The 19,572-nt window shown below is 42.5% G+C and overlaps 2 protein-coding genes across 2 annotated transcripts; both read left to right on the top strand.

Annotated features, from left to right (window-relative positions):
* Positions 1 to 1,739: 1,739 nt before the first annotated feature.
* zgc:172323 (uncharacterized protein LOC564165 homolog) lies at positions 1,740 to 5,322 on the top strand. Its single transcript, XM_062422405.1, has 11 exons — positions 1,740 to 1,966; positions 2,236 to 2,395; positions 2,570 to 2,719; positions 3,164 to 3,283; positions 3,374 to 3,469; positions 3,550 to 3,684; positions 3,771 to 3,881; positions 3,971 to 4,081; positions 4,234 to 4,358; positions 4,456 to 5,010; positions 5,229 to 5,322. Exons 1-11 carry the CDS (start codon positions 1,740 to 1,742, stop codon positions 5,320 to 5,322), a joined length of 1,884 nt encoding a protein of 627 aa, XP_062278389.1.
* A 6,672-nt stretch (positions 5,323 to 11,994) lies between these two features.
* prdm13 (PR domain containing 13) lies at positions 11,995 to 17,691 on the top strand. The gene is made up of 4 exons (XM_062423067.1): positions 11,995 to 12,162; positions 13,629 to 13,760; positions 13,897 to 14,017; positions 16,202 to 17,691. The coding sequence occupies exons 1-4, from the start codon at positions 11,995 to 11,997 to the stop codon at positions 17,689 to 17,691; spliced, it is 1,911 nt and encodes a 636-aa protein (XP_062279051.1).
* The last annotated feature ends 1,881 nt before the right edge of the window (positions 17,692 to 19,572 follow it).

Consider the following 19,572-nt stretch of genomic DNA (forward strand, 5'->3'; position numbering starts at 1 on the left):
ATACATGTTCATTTTTGACTATAAGCAGATCTGTGCATGGCTTCTGTAATGTATGCTCCTTTTTTTGCCAGCTTTAGTGTAAGACCCTAAACCATCTTTAACAGCTCAAAAACATTGTTTAATCACCATTATACCTTGTGATGACTTTCTACACTCCCAAATCCTGAATAAGTCTGAATCTGAATTTTAGATCAATTTTTGTTCATATGTTGTAACCCCCAAGCCCAACCCTGTTACTTGAGAATAACAATAGGAACATATATGTGTTCATGGATAGGCTTTATGACATAAAATATGAACCACTTCAATACTTTTCTATAAATTTGCTTTTTATGAGGTTCAGAGGAAAGGAAAAACAAATATTCGAGGGAAAATAATGAAAAAGTATGAATTCAATGCCAACAAAACACTGGTGTTAATAGTAAAATTAAACATACATTGGGTGGGGTTGTGATGGTATTTGTAGTGAGGACTAATAAATACGTCCCACGCTGCTGCAAGGTCTGAGGTCAATGATAAGAAATAGATGCTCACCTCATCACTTCAAATTAAACAGAACAGATTCATTACAAGCATTTTAAAAGTTGGGTTTTTTGTGTTAAATGCGTTAAAATAAAACAATCATTTAAGCTTTTGGGCAGATTTAAATCTATGTTTTGGTTATTCTTTGGTTTTCTGTGTGTGTGTGTGTGTGTGTGTGTGTGTGTGTGTGTGTGTGTGTGTGTGTGTGTGTGTGTGTGTGTGTGTGTGTGTGTGTGTGTGTGTGTGTGTGTGTGTGTGTGTGACACAGAAAATGGTTGGGTTAATGTTGCTGAGATTTACTGTTTACAATAATTGGTATTATATTAGGCATTATTAACTGACCCTTGACCAAGTAGCCCTTTAGGTGCCAATGAAGACTCGCCCTGACCACTGTTTTCTCCCCTCATATCACTGTGCCATGTCAAGCGTAAACTCCAGACTACAACTCCCCCCTTCACCCTCCCCTTCCTCCTGCTTTAACCTCAGAAGCAGTTAATTCCATTTTCTTTTTTTCCTGCATACTCCAGTTTTAATATGCTGAAAACAGACCAGACTAATAAGTAGCCTACTAATTTATGTCAAATCTTGCCAGGGCTCTTTGTTCATCCACAGCCCCTCATCAGGTCACCCTCCAGCTTCTGCTCGGCATTCAATTAAAAGTCCCTCGTCCCATCAGAGCAGATCACATCAGAGCTGCACCTACTGGCTGCTGTGACTGACCAGACCCTGCCTGCCTGCCTGAGTGCTCGTCTGTCTGCTGCCCAGCGCTGCAGTAGACACTGAGGTGGTGGGTGTGCTGTAACCCTCTGTAACCCTAACAAAGCCTATTATGGTCTAGATAAAGGCAGGCTGATAAAGCATCGCTCTGTATTTTGCAGAGAGGCTAATGGGTGAACGTTGCATTAAATAGTACATGATGCCGTCAGCCACTGTCGCAGCCCAGCTCGGCTCCTCACAAGCTCCTGACAGATATCTGAGCAGCGGGTCAAGCCTGCGTTGGTGCAGAGGTTCAAGATTCCACAGGTGTTGACTCATGAACCGGGTAGTGTTGGACAGAGAAGGGGCCTGGCTTGAAATGGGCAGTATAAAACCTGAGTGTGAGCTGACAATCAGGGAGTGCAAACCAAGTGGAGCAGCAGTGAAGGGCACGGAAAGGCCCTGCTTGAGTATTTCTTCCTTTTTCTTCCTCAGAGAACCACACAGTCGCCGTTGCCACCATGAGCCGCAGCCCGGAGAGGATCTCGTCCTACCGCCGTCACTTTGAGGACAGCAGCATCTCGTCCTACCAGGTCAGGGTGTCCAGCCCTTCCCCAACCAGGAGACAGTCCAGTCGCTCATCCGCCGGCTACTCCTGCCGAGCCGGGGCCGGCGGAGGCATGCGTGTGGAGTCAGTGGGACGTAGGAGTGTGTCAGCTGCACGCAAGTCTCGCATGATTGGAGCAGGGTAAGCTGTGTCAGCTATATAGAGCAGCATATATAGATATGATTATTATATATGATTTGGAGGGCTTGTTTTCTAATACAGTGCAGAATTTTGTACCTAATGATAATAAATGCAAGAGGAGACAATGTTTAAACTTACAATCAAGATTCCTTAGATGTCAAGTTAAGAGTTTTATTGAATTGTTTGCAGCAACATCTTTTCATGAGATGCCATCCACAAATGTGATGTCCGTGGCTTTTGGGTGAATCTGTATTGGTATGTGTCTTTAGTGTGGGAGCAGGAGCCATGGTGTGTGTTGGGCCCAGTGGAGAACAAGCTATGGATCTGGATGTGGCTGCAGCTGAAAACCAGGAATTCCGCAGCACCCGCACCAATGATAGGCAGGAGATGGTCGTCCTCAATGACAGACTGGCTGTATACATTGACAAGGTACCACAGCCTTCAGACTAACCACGTTTTATTTCTCCCATGTGCATATGAATGTATTTTGTCAGGATCAGCTAAAACTGGGGGCATATTATTCTCACCTCTGTGAACCCATGTTGTGGTGTCTGCTTCAGGCACGTTTGAAGTATCTCAGCAGAGGTTTTCTCGTCTTTACAGGTTCGATCACTTGAGCAGCAGAACAAGCTACTGGAGGCAGAGATCTCGGCCTACCAGAACAAGTTTGAGAAGCCATCAGGTCTGCGCCTCATGTATGAGGAACAGCTGAGGGAGCTGAGAAAGATCGCCGAACACATGAGAGTTCAGCGGGTGAGACAGAATCATCCAAGTCGCACATCTCTTCTGCTTCTATTTTTTTACATTTCAAATGCTCAACAGAGCATGAAGACTAAAATTCTTTGTTTCCGGCGAGGTTTACACCTCACTGAACTATAAAAGATCTATCCAAGCAACGATACAAGACGTCAACTTGGTGTTTTCAAGGTTCCTCACCTGGTAACAGGCTTATTTCTGGCAGGCAAATGGAGAGGTGCCTCAGCGTGTTAAGCTGTCATAGAGTACAGCTGTCCTCTGCGATGTTTTATGCACACATGAGATGGCTTCATTATGCATTCATACACACACACACACACACACACACACAGGAATGATGTTAATAGAGAACATGCAAAAGAGGCTGATTTTGCCCACACACTTGCACACACCTCTAAATGTATTAGATGACCATATTACTTCTGGCTTCTTGTTTTTCAGGACATTTCCATGGCAGCTAAGGAGTCTTCAGCTGTTCAACTAGAGGCCATCAAAATCAGATACGAGGAGGCAGTTGAGCTGAGGAGGAAAGCTGAGGCTGAAATTGAAACCTTCCGTCCAGTACGTTACCTTTAATTACCCGATATCACCTTCTACTTATCAAATGAATTTGTGATACTAAATGATATGAATGGTGTGTGTGTTCTTCAGGATGTGGACAAAGCCACCTCCGAACGCATTGTCCTGGAGAAGAAGCTGGAGCAGCTGGAAGTTGAAATTGAATTCCTTAAACGCGTCCATCAACAGGTGGATAGCATCTTTGTGGAATTATAAAAAAAACGTGCCTCTCATTCTGATGATGACTAAAATCACTTTTTTCCTTCCAGGAAATTGATGAGCTTCTGAAACAGATTTATGCAGCTCATGCCTCAGCAGCAAGCGCCTTCGCCCTTCCTGATCTATCCGCTGCTATGAAACAAATCCAAGCCCAATATGATGACATCGCAGCTAAGAATCTCCAGGTAAGAACTATTAATAATAATAATCTCGAGCAATTAAGCTTTTGGCATTTCACACTAAATTCATATCAGTGTTTCATATTTTTTAGGAGATGGATTCGTGGTACAAAAATAAATTTGAAGATCTAACCAGCAAGACGACGAGGCACGTGGACAAGGTTCGAAGCGTGAGAGAAGAAATCGCAGGCGCCAGAAAGGATGTGAGTATCAAACGTGAAAATGAAAGAATGGTGATTTATTAACTTTGAATCACTATATTTAACTATAATGACGCAAAATATATCTCCAGATCCAAAACAAAGAACGAGAGTTGGAATCCATGAGGACCAAGAATGAAGCTCTCGAGGCCCGGATCCTAGAGATGAAAGAAAAATATAAGAAGGAACTGGAAGACCTGCAGGTAAAGATACACTTTTGCTGTCCCAGGGGTGCACACCTGAAGCACAACCGAGTCAGTCATGAATATATACAATCCCTTTCATGCATGCAGACACACAGCAACCACGACAGTTCATTCGTATAGTAATTTTATGGCTCTGTTAACCTGAAAAGGCTCGGATTGAGGCCCTGCAGCTCGAGCTGAAATCCACCAAGGAGAAGATCGCGCTGCACCTGCGTGACTACCAGGACCTCCTGAATATCAAGATGTCTCTGGAGATTGAAATCACAACATACAGGTGAAAAGAAAATCACTGAAAAATAGACATAGTGTTATGAAATGTATTCAGACAAATGTAGGCAACTGATTTGTCATTTTTGGGTTTTTTCTTGCAGAAAACTGATCGAAGGAGAGGACCTGCGACTCTCTGATATGATGCACACCCTGTCTTTTACCAGCTGTAGCGCCATTGGTTCTGGCATGAGCTTCAGTGGAGGAGGCATGGGTGGTGCAGGTGGAATAGGTGGCGTTGGAGCAATTGGCGGTGGAGCAGGAATGGGTGGGGGCATGGGTGCAGGAGGCCTGGGTGCTGGAGGCCTGGGTTCTGGAGGCATGAGCGCAGGTTCAGGCAGTGCTGGAGGCAAGGGTGAAGGCGCGGGTGATGTTGGAAAGGGTGCTGGCACTGCAGGAACAAGCGCAGGGCTCAGTGGTGGCAATGGTGGCACAGGTGGAGGAATGGGCAATGGGGGTAAAGATCGTGGAATGGGTGGTGGAATCCGGGGCAGTGATGTCGTGGGTAGAGATGATGTAGGTGTTAATGGAGTAGGGAAGACTGGTGGAGGAATGGGTGACGCCAGTGGTGTCGGAACAGGGTCAGATGAACATGGCGGCAACCCTGATTACCCAGAGCAGGCGGTGGAGCTAACGGAGAGGAGGACGGTGCTCATTAGGTAAAGGCACCATCGGGTAATGCTTTCCATTTCTTCTCATTTCAGTATTCATACTCAGAAAATAAAATCAGGCAAACCGTTGATTAAGAAGCAATGACATATTGTCTTAAAATGCTTCATGTTAGGGTTAGGATCATCATGCAATTGCCTAGAAGTCCAGCCTGTTTAAGAAGTGTAACGACCTTCTTTTCCTCTCCATTTTCCTTCCTCCCCTACAGGACGGTCAAAAACGAGGATGACGTGATAGAGACGGACCACCAGGAACAAACCTACACCATCACCGGTGCAGCCGAAGATTTTGACAACGAATGAAGCAGCACGAATAGCCAAGTGACCTCCTCTCGCCCCTAAACCTTCACACCCCTCTGAGCTTTGCGCTGACCAAACCCCATGTCTGGGCACTGACCTTTGCCCTTTGCCCTGGACAAGAAGACCATGAATGACCCTTCGCTACAGAGTCAAACTTTCACCCATGGGGTTTAAATACGACTCACTAGAAACACCCAACATGGTCTCTTAACTCTTGTGTGCCTTACACCCCCCACCCACCCTTCCTTTTTTTCTACTTGCCAATAAAGCTATCAGCATTCAATTACCTTGTCTTGCTTTTGTGTGATGTCTTTTATGGGTTGCTGTTTAAGGTTCCTGATGAATAATATCAAGTAGTCCAGTAAAAGGTGTATTTTCCTTTGACTGAGAGAGATGTTGTGTTCATAGCACTGGCTGGGTAAGAATAAAGGGATAAGCAAAGAGAAGTAGTGAGGGATGAGCACAACAGAAAGAGAGATACAGTCACCTGAGGGTCGAGGCGGACGCCCTGACACTTTCTGGAGGGCTACGGAATCCGTCAGTCAAATTTTGTCCTGCAGCAAAGTGAAGGCACACAGCCGTTTCCTGTCCTCATTCCATCCACATCCACACCTTTTCCTACTGCTGCTGATTGGGAGCGATTGGATCTGGCCAGCAGATGCCAAACACGCTCAGTGTCCCGCTCAGAGGCCGAGAGCAGAAATGTGCACTGCAGCAATCCTCTGACAGAAACTGCAACAAAGATCAGAAAAGGACAAGTGTTATTATGACAGCAATGAGGTTACTGTGCCATTATTATTAATATTATTATTATTATCATTATTAATAATATTATGGGACACATCTGACTAAACTCAAGACTGAAATCTAATATTATTTCTTTATGAAACACTTTTGCATTATATATAGTGTAACCTTTAAGTGTTCTGCTTTTGATGCAGATGGAAAAAGTAATGATAAAAATTGCTGACATTTTAATGTTTATTGCTTCCAATGGACAATTTTAGCGCTGTGATTAAACCATCTTTTGGAATGCAAGCTATGTAATTTCTTGAGAAAAGAATTTTCAATACAAACTGTGCAACAAAACAAGAATAGGTCTCTCAAATTAAAAAAGAAAAGAAATGAAGAGAGGATGTGTTCACACTCTCAATGCAAGCACAGCAGCAGCCTTGTGACACAGGTCCTAAAATAATGAAAAACAAGCACACTCAATTCAAAAATAAAATACTCACCATGTTGTTGAAGCCACTGAACCGTCTCCAACAGCAGCTTATTCAAAAACCTGTCACAGCTACACCTATTAGTCAGATTTGTATGCTGATTATAAGGCGGATTCGTGTTAAAAATAATCAATATTTCTGTCGGACATCATTTCCACCATCATTCAATTGCACCGAACATGCAGGAGACAATTAGTTTGAACTGTCAATCGGAGCTATATAATGAGGAGCCGGGAGACGCTCATATCATTAGATTACATTTTGTTACAGCGAATTATTAATGTGCATCCAACCTGAAGAGTGTATATGAGCTTATTTATTTAGGCTTCAGTTCAAAGAGATTTAAAAAATTAAAAAATAGTCTCAGCAATATGATGGGATGGAATTTATCATCAATATAATTAATAGGGAAGAGAGAGAGAGAGAGATAGTCTAATCGTGTGTGTGTGTGTGTGTGTGTGTGTGTGTGTGTGTGTGTGTGTGTGTGTGTGTGTGTGTGTGTGTGTGTGTGTGTGTGTGTGTGTGTGTGCGTAACGCGGAGCTACCCATTGGCTCCGTCTTGCATCTTCTTATATATACATTTCCGTAAAACTAAATTGCCTGGAGAAAAAAAAATGTCAATAAAAATATAATTAAGTGTTGTTCCAAATTATTAAATTATTATTATTATTATTATTATTATTATTATTATTATTACTACTACTCCTATTACTAAGTATTTATTTACGGTGGGAACGCATGCCAAATGTGTTTCAAAAATATATAAGCAACATTTCTACAGTTTGAAAAGAAAAGAAGAAAAGCTATACAATGAGTCAGATATTTGTTCACGCAAGCCAAACAACCGTGACTTGTGCTGAAACATCTCGTCTTATTCAAGCACATATAGGCCCGAGTCAAGGTTACATGTCCTCAAACATGCACTTTGCCTTTAGTTGTGTTTCATTTTGTTTGCTCACACTTTTTAGTTTGCTTGAAACGCGCCGCAGCAGCCAACTAGGTCACTAACCTTCATCCTAGAAGAAAAATGCTGTTTTTACTGGGAGCTGAAGGGAAAAAGCTCCTTGTATTCACTGAGAAGGGCAAAAGTTGTGACTTTCTTTGAAACCTGTGATTTTCTGTCACTTTGTGCATATGCTTTGGGTGGCTAAATCCCAATTAGGGTCGGCTGACACGCTGCTCTATTCATGCTCGGCCCTGCCTGCATACATTTGCCTAGGAATGAACTTCTCAAATAGATCTCCTGCTAAATGCGTTGGACAGCAGAGAGAATCGGCCTGAGTGACACTTTCTTTCTGAGGCGGTCGGGTGAGAAAAGGTATGAATTTATAAGGTACACCGAAACATATCAATTCCCGCAACTTCACACGCCTTTATCCGCGTCTCCTCATGCGACACAAAGTGAGTTTAAGTCAGGGAAATGTGGCTGACAAAAAAAAAAAAAGCCCGGCGCAAAAACTTTGTAGAGACTTTGAATACAGAAACGGTACAGCCCACTTGTGAAGGGAAAGAGAAGGCATGCTGAAAGAAATCACGCATGAGCTGCGTTCAATCAGGTGCCGTTTATTCGGCTCCTCTCTAATGCGATTTTGAATATTAGTCTGGGTTAAAATCCCAATCATGTCATCTGGTGGGAGTCCCATACAAGCATAATTACTATTCAAACGCGTCGCTAATGTCCCACCCGCATCAAGGCAGCTGGTCTATCCTTAGTGCAGCTTGCATCTTTCCCCAGGTTTCTCAGAGAGAGAAAAAACACCTTCAATGTGACCGGCTTGGTATAAACAGAGGAAAGAAAAGCGAAGAACAAGATAAACATGCCTGTCTGAAGCTTTTCTCTTTGTTTAAGAGCGGGCTTGGATCTGAAAGGAATAATAATACGTTCTGGTTCTTTTGCTGGACTGAGTTCAGGCTGTCCAGAAACCCATAATCATGAGAATTGAAGGTTTCTTTTTTTTTTTTTAATGAAAGAAGTGTGACCAAATGTATGTGAGAGGTGGACTTACATGTGGAGAAATAAATGATTTCGACAAACAACAAGCGCAAAGTCACTTCTAAAACGTGGGAATCTTTGAGAAATAGGCCACATTACTAAGTGGGACAATGATTGGGTTCTCTTGAATAGACCCAAACAAAGTTTTATGGGTCGACATAAAAAATGTGTTTTCTTCTGAGCTCAGAGGGGTCTTAAATGGTAGGCCATTGAAACCAGTCCAGGAGAGGTGGTGGTGAACCCTTGGCACCCCTGAAGTATAGTCAAGGCGCATGAATGGAGATCCCTGGTGGGGCATTGCTCTCTGTATTTACCGCGTTGCTTTGCAGACAGGTTGTTCCTCTATATTCATGGCTCATTAATGGCCAACCAGTTAAATCAGAGCCCCACCGTTTAGACAGTTAAAATCTAAAAAAGGCTGGCAAGAGTCAGGCAGAGCCTCCCATAAAAACGTCTCCCTCCTCTCAAACCTCCGATTCTTCTCAGGTCGTTATTTAAGTTCATTAAAGAGATGCGGAGTGCATTTAAGAGAATCGCACTTGCGGAATGCTGTTGATTGACTCCGCAATATTGTCCCAGAATAAAGCTCCGACCATGTAATTAATGTGTCTTTTCCTTTCAAAAAGGGAGGGACAATACCGCCGGTCAAACCATTTAATTTCATTTAATTTTCCATCCCATTTGCTCCCAACACTGCTTTCACTCTGTCACCGAGCCTTTTCACTGCTCTGAGGCTCCAGTGCGCACAGTGCAGCGGGGATTCACCCCACAGACTTTTACTAGAAGCTGCTCCGCAAAACAGAAAGGAAACGTCTTCCCCTCCCTCCCTTTCTCCCTCCTCCCCCTCAGAGTATAATTAATTTCACTGTGGAGCAGTGCGGGACGTTAAAGCAGCGCACGGGGTGGATGGGAACCAGCCGCAAATGGCGAGGCGTTAATAAATAACCCCTCCGCACAGCCAGGCGCAAACATTGCGTCTATTGATGAGATTGTTCGCGTGTCGTTCAAGCTCTTTGAGAGTGTGCAGAGGAGAGAGAGAGAGAGAGAGAGAGAGAGAGAGAGAGAGAGAGAGAGAGAGAGAGAGAGAGAGAGAGAGAGAGTGAATGCCTGACAGACAGAGATACTGTGCTGTTTATTTTATTACCTGAACAGTTTCAAAAAAAGCAAACTCAGCTCTAATTAAATAAACTGAAAATTCATTTTTAGTTTAATTGCCTTTTTTGCTAGATTAAACCTATTTTTAGTTATCTCACCATCATTTTTAAATATTGCATCCATATCACTTGGATATTTGATGCTATTTATTGTAGATAAATCTTTATCACACCGCAGCTCCTGCACTACTTCTGAGTGTGATTTAGACAGCGAGACAGAGTCCGCAGTGGACAGGTCAAAGGTCAACATGTTCACGGTCTGAATTGATGGCTCACAGGTTCTTGTTCTTCTTCTCTGTTCGGACTCATCACCACTTCGTCAAAGAGATCAAGCTCAGTGTGTTTTGTTGGGTTTTAAAAAAACAAAAAACCTGCTGCCACAGAACCACGTGTTGGAGCCTCCCTCTCCTCCTCTTACCTCCACTCACATTATTATCACATTATCTCCTGACACTCATGTCATTAATAGCTCTGTGCCTTCGGACCGCAAGACACTTATTGTCAGCACAGTCTGAAGTGATGAAGTGATGAACTCTGTGAAATGTTTCTGATAATGTGATTGTGGTAACAGTTGACCTGATGGCTCTATAAATCTACTCATTCAATTATTATTTTTCTTTATTTTTGCTGTCCAGTGAAAAACTACATTATTATGTGTTTATAAATAAAAACTGGAGCACTCTGATTTTTTTACGTTCTGATAAAATCTTCCTATTTCTTACGTTGCAGGAGGTGCAATGGACGATCTGTAAAATGTCACAAAGCTGGAAAAAAAAAAATCAATTTTTCTTCATAAAAAGTTGTAGAGATACATGCTTTTCACAGGAAATCAATGTTGTGTATTTTGTATTATTAATATTATTACAAATCAATAATCTATTCCCAATTACTCCAATGATATCTCTGTAATAATGGATTCACAGCAGCCACACTCAACTAAATATTGAACATTTTTAATTCTCCTAATAATTTCGACTATTTTCATCCTCTATATTTTATTAATCTCTGTTAAAAAATATTCTTATAGGACGCTGCATGTGAAATTATGAACTGGCCTATTTTCTATTTTTTTGTTCTGTTTTTAAAAAGGGAACTTTAAAAATAAATATTGCATTACTAAAATACATTGCCATAGATGGTAAAATTATGAATTGCCGAAATTTGATAAATTATTTATGTATTTATGATTTTTTTTCTACGTTTTGTACAATAATAAATAAGTATCAACCTGTGCTGAATGATGAAGACAAGACAAGAAAACCACAAGTGTGTGTGTGTGTGCGCTGGGAAGATGCTGATGGTTATTTTTAGGGTGTTTTTTTTCTTCCCCCTCTCTCTCTCTCTATTCCTGCTGGTGGTTCTCCCTTTTCAGTACCTGCCTGATCTCAACCCGGCACACGCCGAGAGTCAATAGAAGTTAACAAGTCCTCTAAACTTCCCTGCTCCCTTTGTCAAACTAAGGGCACAAAGGAGGAGGAGAAGAAAGCGCTTTGAAGTATATAAAAACCTAAAGAATGCCAGCCAAGTAGATTTAAAGTAGCCACTGATTTCCAAAACCTGGCTTGAAAGGGAAGAATGGAAAAGGGTGAGGATTTATGGAGAAATTATACAGTGGATTTGTCAGTTAAAATATCGGAACTGTCTGGAGGATAAAGCCACATGCTGAGGATTAATGGTCGCTCTGGACCTTTGATTCTGCACCCTCTTTTCTCTGCCCTTGACAAATTGGATTTTGGGGATGGGAAGGTCGCCTGGCCCTTTGTGTCTCTTGACCGTTTTGGAGCAATTCATTATGCGGAGGGGTGAGGGAAAGTCTCCATGTGACCAGGCCGGCCCGTTTTCCCTCTCCTCACAGCTGCTGGGAGAGCCCAACTCTCTCACACTCTCACACACACAAACAGGAGAGCTGCTGCTGCAAACCCAGGACCGCTCCCCCCCTTCCCTCCCTCCCTCCCTCCCTCCCTATGCTACCTTATAGCAAAGCATCACCTCTCTGCACCCCCCCTCCCCTTCCCGTTCACACACACAAACACACACACACACTTGCATCCTGAGCTGGAGAGGTCGGAGTGGGGGTGGCTGGAGGGGGAGTGGAGGCTGTGGATGGGGAGGGGAGGGGAGGGAAGGGGTGGAGGGGGGCTACCTTGCCTGCACCATCACTAGAAAAGCCAGAGAGCATAACGGCACCGCGTCACTTTGAGGGCGGATATCGGCCGGTCCTCATCCTCTCCTCCACCTCCTCCTCTTCTTCTTCTTCTTCTTCCTCCTTCCCTTGCACTCTCCCACTCGGTCTCCATCAGCCTTCATGGTTCTGATCTCACCCCACGCCATGCAAGCCACCCGGGCGCCCACTACCGTCAGTGTGTTTGCGGACTGCAGCATCCCGGCCGGGCTCCAGATAGGACCGGTAACGGGCATCTTTAAACTGGGGAAGTACGTGTCTGATCGCAAAGAAGTTGGACCCAAGAAAAAGGTGAGTTAAAAAAAGATTGCTGAAACTTAAAAAAATATATATGTTTGAATAAGTTATTGCTTTAGTTTGAAGTTGTATATTTTACTGGAGTCGGCTCATTCTGACACATTTGAAGTGATGCAGGTCAATCAGGTGCATTAGACAGCTTTAAATAAGTGATGCAGCTACAGTAGTCAACTTGTATATCTCTATTTAATACTAATTTCATTATTTCAAACCTAAATTAATAGTTAAAAAAGTCTAAAGAGTGCATTTTTATATTTTTTTATGCATGAAAAATTTACACCACTTTTTTTTTTAAAGTCTGTTTTTATAGTCTAATCTCTTACATTTAAGCAGCTCGAACTGGCTTTCGGATTTTAAAGCTGCACTGTCAAACTCCATCGGGCCTTCTCTTATTAATTGGTTTGGCCCTGTCAAGTTAGAAATAATTGAGCTCTATTAGTGGCCGACTTGTCAGTCTGTGCTGCTACTTAACCGGCCTAATGGGCGACCGGGGTGCGCTGTGTGGGACTTCAGCCTCACATTTCCCTGCCTGGCGGGCCTGTTATCCCGATGAGCCGTTTAATTTCAATGTAATCCGGCCACACAGAAAAAGATGCCACCGAGGGTCGGGGAAGCAGCCTGGGGCCAAAAAAAAAATCATAATAATAACTGAGAAAAGATAAAGATTACTGCATTTACTGCATTTATGTTATTGGATTTGGTTGCTCAGATTAACAGCAGCGTGGTGTTTGATATGATTTTGAAGGTGCAGGGGAGAACATTTACTTATTAAAAGCTGTTAAAACATTAGAAATTGTCAAATAAAAACTTGCAAAACAATAAACAAACAAATAAATTATTCAACCTGCAAAGTCTGATTTTTTATGCTCAAACAATCGTAAACAATTTGCTGCTATAAATGCATTTCCAGCCGCACCCTGTTATTGTTGCAGCTGTCAACGGTTGTGATTGATGCGTCTAAATGCGTGGCCCCGGGGCCGCCGGCGATCATCAGGTGCAATCTCTGTGTCAAATGTCACGCTTCCATCTTTAATGTCCTTGAACAGTTTAGAAACGCTCTGACACTCCTCAAATTCGTTTCCCATATCAACTCAATTAGGCCCGTGTGTCATTCTCTTTAGTAAATTATCAGCAGAGCGGATAAAGAGGTATTAACGGCGTTTTTGTAGATCATGCGTAGAGCCGCGACACCTCCAGGTACAGCAGCCAGTCGATATTGGTGGGACATAATCGTTAAATAAATATATCGATTAATAAATAGATCCATGGAAATAATAAATTGGAAATATGTTTAGGAAATAAAACATGCAGCGGTTGCATTCTTTGAAGTATAGGCCAGATGTGTTATTCGTTTAGTAATGCAGTTTATTTACCTGCATGTTGAAGGGTGTTTAGTGCTCATATTTCCCATCTTTTCATTCATGCTCATGCTTCTCCTGACCGTCTTCTTTCGTTCTTAGATCCGCTTGGTACGGGGGGAGTTTGTGGATGAATCGGGCTGTCCTGTGCCAGACTGGATTGGATTCATACGCGCCGCCAGGAACAGTCAAGAGCAAAACCTGGAGGCCGTGTCGGATTTACCTGGAGGACAGGTAAATATTCAACCGCTCACACTTTCAGGGCCTGTACTGGAGTTTCTGAAAGTCACTCTTCCTCCATCTATGTGGATACTGTATTTTAACTTTAGACTCTCTTCTCCTTTTCTCCTTTTTTTTGGTAAATTTAAAGATTTTCTACCGCGTGCTGAGAGAAATCCCTGCAGGAGAGGAGCTCAGTGTTTGGTACTCCAACGCTTTGGCCCAGTGGTACGACATGCCAACCACTGCCACTCCCACACACGACGAGAAAGGTAATTCAGACTGTTTGATCCAGGGGGGACTCTCAGTGGGAATGGTTGCCTTTTTTTCTATTTTCTTAATAATTATGATAACAATAAAATCATTCCAAACATCACATTATCTTCGAGTAAAAATACATTGCGGCTTTTATCCATTAAATAACACAATTTTCAGACTTGAAATGAGTTTTTAAGCAACTTATTTAGTAAAGATTGGTGTCAGAGGGGAAACTGTGGGCCTGCACTCAGCTTCAGTCGTGTTTATTAAACCAGATAGGCCTGACAGTGTCATCGACATGTTGAGTGCACGCTTAAATGGCTGCCAATACCCGTGGCGTCCCTCCTTTATAGCTGAGAGATGGAAATCAATTGCATGTTGTTTTTCTCCTCAGGCGGCCTATTTTATTTATTTATTTGTTTACCTTTACACATTTGGTATTTTATCTAATCTAGGATACCTGCAAAATAGTAGACGGTAGTAAAATTAAAAGAAAAAAAATCTATATTAACCATCACTGTGTTTTCTAAAATAAAGAAAAGGAGAAAAAAAAAGGAACTTTAAGACAACAACAATGATATTTGAGAGTGTTTTTTCTTATAGTTTCTAATTATTTGGTTGATCATTTGTTACTGGAAACACTTCAGATAAATCACATACCAGTCTTCTATTGAAAAAAAATAGACACAACATTTTTGGATGTAAATATCACATGCAAAACAAATCCCATTACAAATGAATTAGATTGGCAGCCCATAACCTAAAATATGCGCAATTAAGACACTAATCTCCATAATTATTTACAGTGGACATACGTGCTTCATTTTCTCCAATTCCTCCGTTTCACAGTGTTTTTGGTGAGTTTTGTCATCTCATCAGTCTGTGTTTGTTTGGGCTGTGATGAGGATTTAGCGTTTGCGCTTGAGGATTAATCTAAATCCTTCTAATCTTGTCACAACACCAGCTCACCGGAAACTAATCCGTTTAACAACAATTACACACACACAAAAAAAAAGATTATTATCAACAGATACTTTTAAGGAAAATTCATTTAATAGACGCTGTGTGTTTTGGAGGATTAATTATTATAACAGGATACTTATTTCCTGCTTGGAGGGCCTTTTATTGAATATATATCAAAGCAAAACGATGAAGCTTGAAACGATCTTTAACTTGAGTCCTTAAAAAATAGAATTACATTGTGCTTGAAACATAAGATTTAAAAAAAAACCTAATTAAAAGCAGGAATTGACGCGTCTCGGCGGCCATGGAAGAAGAAGAGGCTGGTGATTCAGTGAGGAGACGGAGGTGAACAAATGTCACGGCGTCATTAATATTCATGTATTCAAAAGCAAATAAATTCAAAAACAAGTGCTTCACGGTAAATTAGGTGGGTGCGTTAAGGTATTGTGGCTTAATGAATGCTAACTTTTATGTGGGGTGTATATTGCCCTGATTCTCCGGCCCAACACACCGTGTGCGCTCCTGGACATACGCTCTCTCCCATTATTAGGCGTCAACAGATGGGCCTGCGCCATTGTTTCTGGAGACTTGCGATTTCAAGCAACAGCTGCTGTCACTTCCACGGGAAAGAGCGCAGAGAGGGAAAGTCTAGTATTCAATGCATCGCTTCCATGAGCGCCAGATTGGGAAGGGCGTTTTGCTCTTTTGATGGCGATCATAAACAATGGAGGATTACAAAATCATTACATCTATATTAACCTCTGAGTGCTCGTCTGGGGGGTCATTAAGATGGATTCGCTGGGTCTATTACCATTTGGCACCGGATCTTACAAACCGGATTACACACATTAGGCCTAAATTCTAATTTCAGGTAAAATGTGGCATTGAGTGGCAGAAATGCTGCGCTTTAAAGAGACATCTCAAATAGAATATCGAGTTTGTGCAGTGATAATTTAGTGGGACAATCGACTTTTACGCATCTGATGTATTTTACTACACACTCCACTCCGTCTCTGTGCGTTTTTTATGTGTGTTGATGGTGGCGTGGAGGGGAGAGGGGTTCATTGGTCTGTGCAGGCGCCCTCAGGTATTTTCTCTACAGGTTGTCAAACCTGTTATCTGCATTTTACGCATGGGAATAAATGAATGTTATCTGACTTCATGCTGTGTTGTTTCATTTAATGATCCGCATCCTGCTCATCATTCATGTTTTTTTATGTTTGTTGTGTCTGCAGGTGAGGAGCGTTACATCTGCTGGTACTGCTGGAGAATATTCAAATACCCGAACACACTCAAGGCCCACATCCACTTCCACTGCGCCCTCAGCAACGGGCGGGGGGTCGTGAGCAGCGAGCAGGCCAGAGGCACCGAGACCTTCAGCAGGTCACCAAAGTCTGGAGACATCCCAAACACAGCCACCTCTCCGAGGAGCGGTCACAATAACTCCTCCATCTCAGACTCTGGCAGGCGGACGGTGTCTTCCTCGCCATTTTTAAACAAAACCGGACTGGTAAAGAAAAGCAGCTCTGAGGGGCAGGACAGGGCGCTCGACATGAGCGTCACGTCAGCCAGAAACCAAGGACACCTCCTCGGCCTCGGCGCCACATCCTCGGTGCTGAGCAGCATGGGCTTCCACCCTGGCGTGCGCTCTGCTTTCAAACCGACCGGCATCTCCAAAGTCCCGGGCGCAGAGGCTTCCAGAGAGGACGCCAACGGGAAGCTGAGCGGCTTAGGATTCAGCAAACTCATAGGGAACATGAAACCAATCCGCAACGTGGGTGAGACCCTGAACGGAGGAGGGAACCACCCACCCAAGTGCGCACCTGCGATTATGGACTCCTCATCTCCAATGGTGCCGTGCACAAACGCTATCCGAGGTTTCCCGCTGCTGCCTCACATGGAGGAGACCTCGGCTTTTAAGCACGTGGACAGCCGGATGCATTCAGGCCTGTCCCCGTCCCGTTATCCCCAGATGCCCCCCGGACTCCATTTTGAACGGTTCTCTCTCCCTCATTTCGATGGTGTCAAAACTTACGGTGGAGACTGTAACATCCCACTGATGCCCTTCACTGTTTATAACGGGGAGCTCCTGTACAGCTCACCTTACTATCCGCTCAAATTCCACTTCAGCAACTTACTCAAGTACCCAGAGTCCATGTCCTACTTTGGTGCGCCCTCGCTGAGCCAAGACTTGGGCTCGATCACCAACATCGACCGGGAGATCGCCATGCACACGCAACAGCTGTCTGAAATAGCAGCGGAGAAGAACCGGACACGGCTGGATTCCATACCTGCCGGAAGCACCAGCAACGCCGGCTCTGGCAAACCTAAAAAAGGACATTTGTGTCTTTACTGTGGCAAGCTGTACTCCAGGAAATACGGCCTGAAAATCCACATGAGGACTCACACTGGCTACAAGCCGCTCAAGTGCAAGGTGTGCTTCAGGCCCTTTGGGGACCCCAGCAATCTGAACAAACACATCCGGCTCCACGCAGAGGGGAACACCCCGTACAGGTGCGAATTCTGCGGCAAGGTGCTGGTGAGAAGGAGGGATCTGGAGAGGCACGTCAAGTCCAGACATCCCGGGCAGACCGTCAAGAAAGTAGAGGACAAACCGGGAGGCCTGTTCGAGGACGCGGAGCAAAAGAGCGACAATGACAGCGACGTGGACGTGTGCTTCACCGACGACCAGAGCGACCAAGAGTCGAGCAAAAATAATGACTGAGATGACTTCACGCCCATTGAGAGACTGCTCACTGTGTTAAAATGGTGCAGTGGCACAATGAAACATGTCCTTTAGTCTTGTACTGAGTCTTGCGTTTTAATATTTTTTTGACATTGGGCGTCTGAGCTTTGGATTACAAACTTAACGAAACTGAAACATTTCTTCTTTTTTTTTTTAACTTAAAGGCAGCATTGGGCAACATTAAGATCAGATTTGGACACACACACATAGGTTATAATAAGGGGCCTGTAACAGTGATGAAATGTTCAGTGTCTTGCTCAAGGACACACGTTTCTACATTAAGTTTCAATCAGCAGCAGTGTTGCAGACAGTTCCTTAAAAAAAAAAAAAAAAACACCAAATCTTCATTGTTCACATTTTTGATACTAGTGGAGAAATATGTCTTTCTCTGCCATGTCTCAAAAACACTGACATCTCTATAAAACTCTTCCATGAAAGCGATGAGACTACAATGATCCAGCCTCACTCACAGACGTCTCCAGTCGCTTTAAGAAGAAAAACAGTCAAGGCTGAATGTGAGACTAAATGACCTCTTGAGTATATATTTTTTTGCAATGTAAAAAAAAAAAAAAGATAACAGGACTGTCTGTTGCCTATATGTCTCCCTCTACTTTACTAAAGGTCCATTTTTTAAATATAAAGAGCACTACATTCTATCAGACTGGGAAATTGTGAGCTGAAAAAAGAATATGATTCTTTTCGTTTTGTTTTTATTTTTATTGTGAATAAAAATGGGCAACGCATTCACATTGTTCACACGCTCCCCTCTTAACTGTCAGTTGCACTTTAAAAACAGCAATGGGCATTTCATTTCGACAGGGCGGCTGCATAATGATTATTATAATAATTATAATCGAACTTTTTTCCATGATCTTATTAAAGAGCTTACTTCCGGCGCCTCATTGAACAACACACTGGACTTTAATTTGCACTTTCTTGCCGAGGCACGCTGTTCTTAAAGACGCAGCCAGCAGTTTATTTAAGGAATGATTTCTACACAAAGAAAATGTATTGATTGCAGTTATAAGCCTATGTAAAGAAGTGTAAAGTATGATATTTCACATTTCAGTGGAGAAGTGTTGTATACGTTTGTTTATAAGTGATATTGTCCACGAAGACAATATTTTACTCCTGTCCATAAGTGGTTGGTTTTTGAATAAATTAAATTTAAAATATCAAAACGTGGTTTGGAGGTGTTCTCTCTTTTCTTTTCTTTTTTTTATCAATGAGATGACTATTAACAATAAGGATTTAACCCTACGAGGTTTCCATGCAAAGTGTTAAATTCCCAAATCTTAGTGTAATTAATGTCATTTATAAATCTCCCATACACGTATGGCTAAGTTCAGTCATTATTTGTAAAGTTCTGTCATTATTTGCTTTTATATTGTATATTCATTACTGCATTTATTCAACGTATTGTTTGACAAAATTAGCCTCAACTGTCAGGCCTGTTGCTATCAACAACATGTTTAATCACGAAGGAATAGAACATCCCATCTTCTCCTTGTTTTAATAATAATAACAATAATAATAAAAATAATAATAATAATCATCATCATCATTTTGTTGGATAAGTGCAGATGCTGATTAATTTCGTCGTTCGTTAAATTGAATACACCACAACCCTTTTCCAATGTCCAAGTGGAATTGTTTTTCTGCCAATGTAGAGGAAGAACTATTTAAATTCTTTACTGGAGTAAATATGGCAGTGTAAAAATACTCCGTTACAAGTACGAATAAATAAATACATTTATAAATAAAAAAAAATAAAAAAAACCTGCTTTGTTTTTAGACTAGGCTTACTTAAATAAAAGCATGCATGTTTTATTAGCAAATCATATTAAAAAGTAGCTAAGA

This window comes from Scomber scombrus, chromosome 7 (assembly GCF_963691925.1).
Source record: "Scomber scombrus chromosome 7, fScoSco1.1, whole genome shotgun sequence".
NCBI classification, from domain to species: Eukaryota; Metazoa; Chordata; class Actinopteri; order Scombriformes; family Scombridae; genus Scomber; species Scomber scombrus.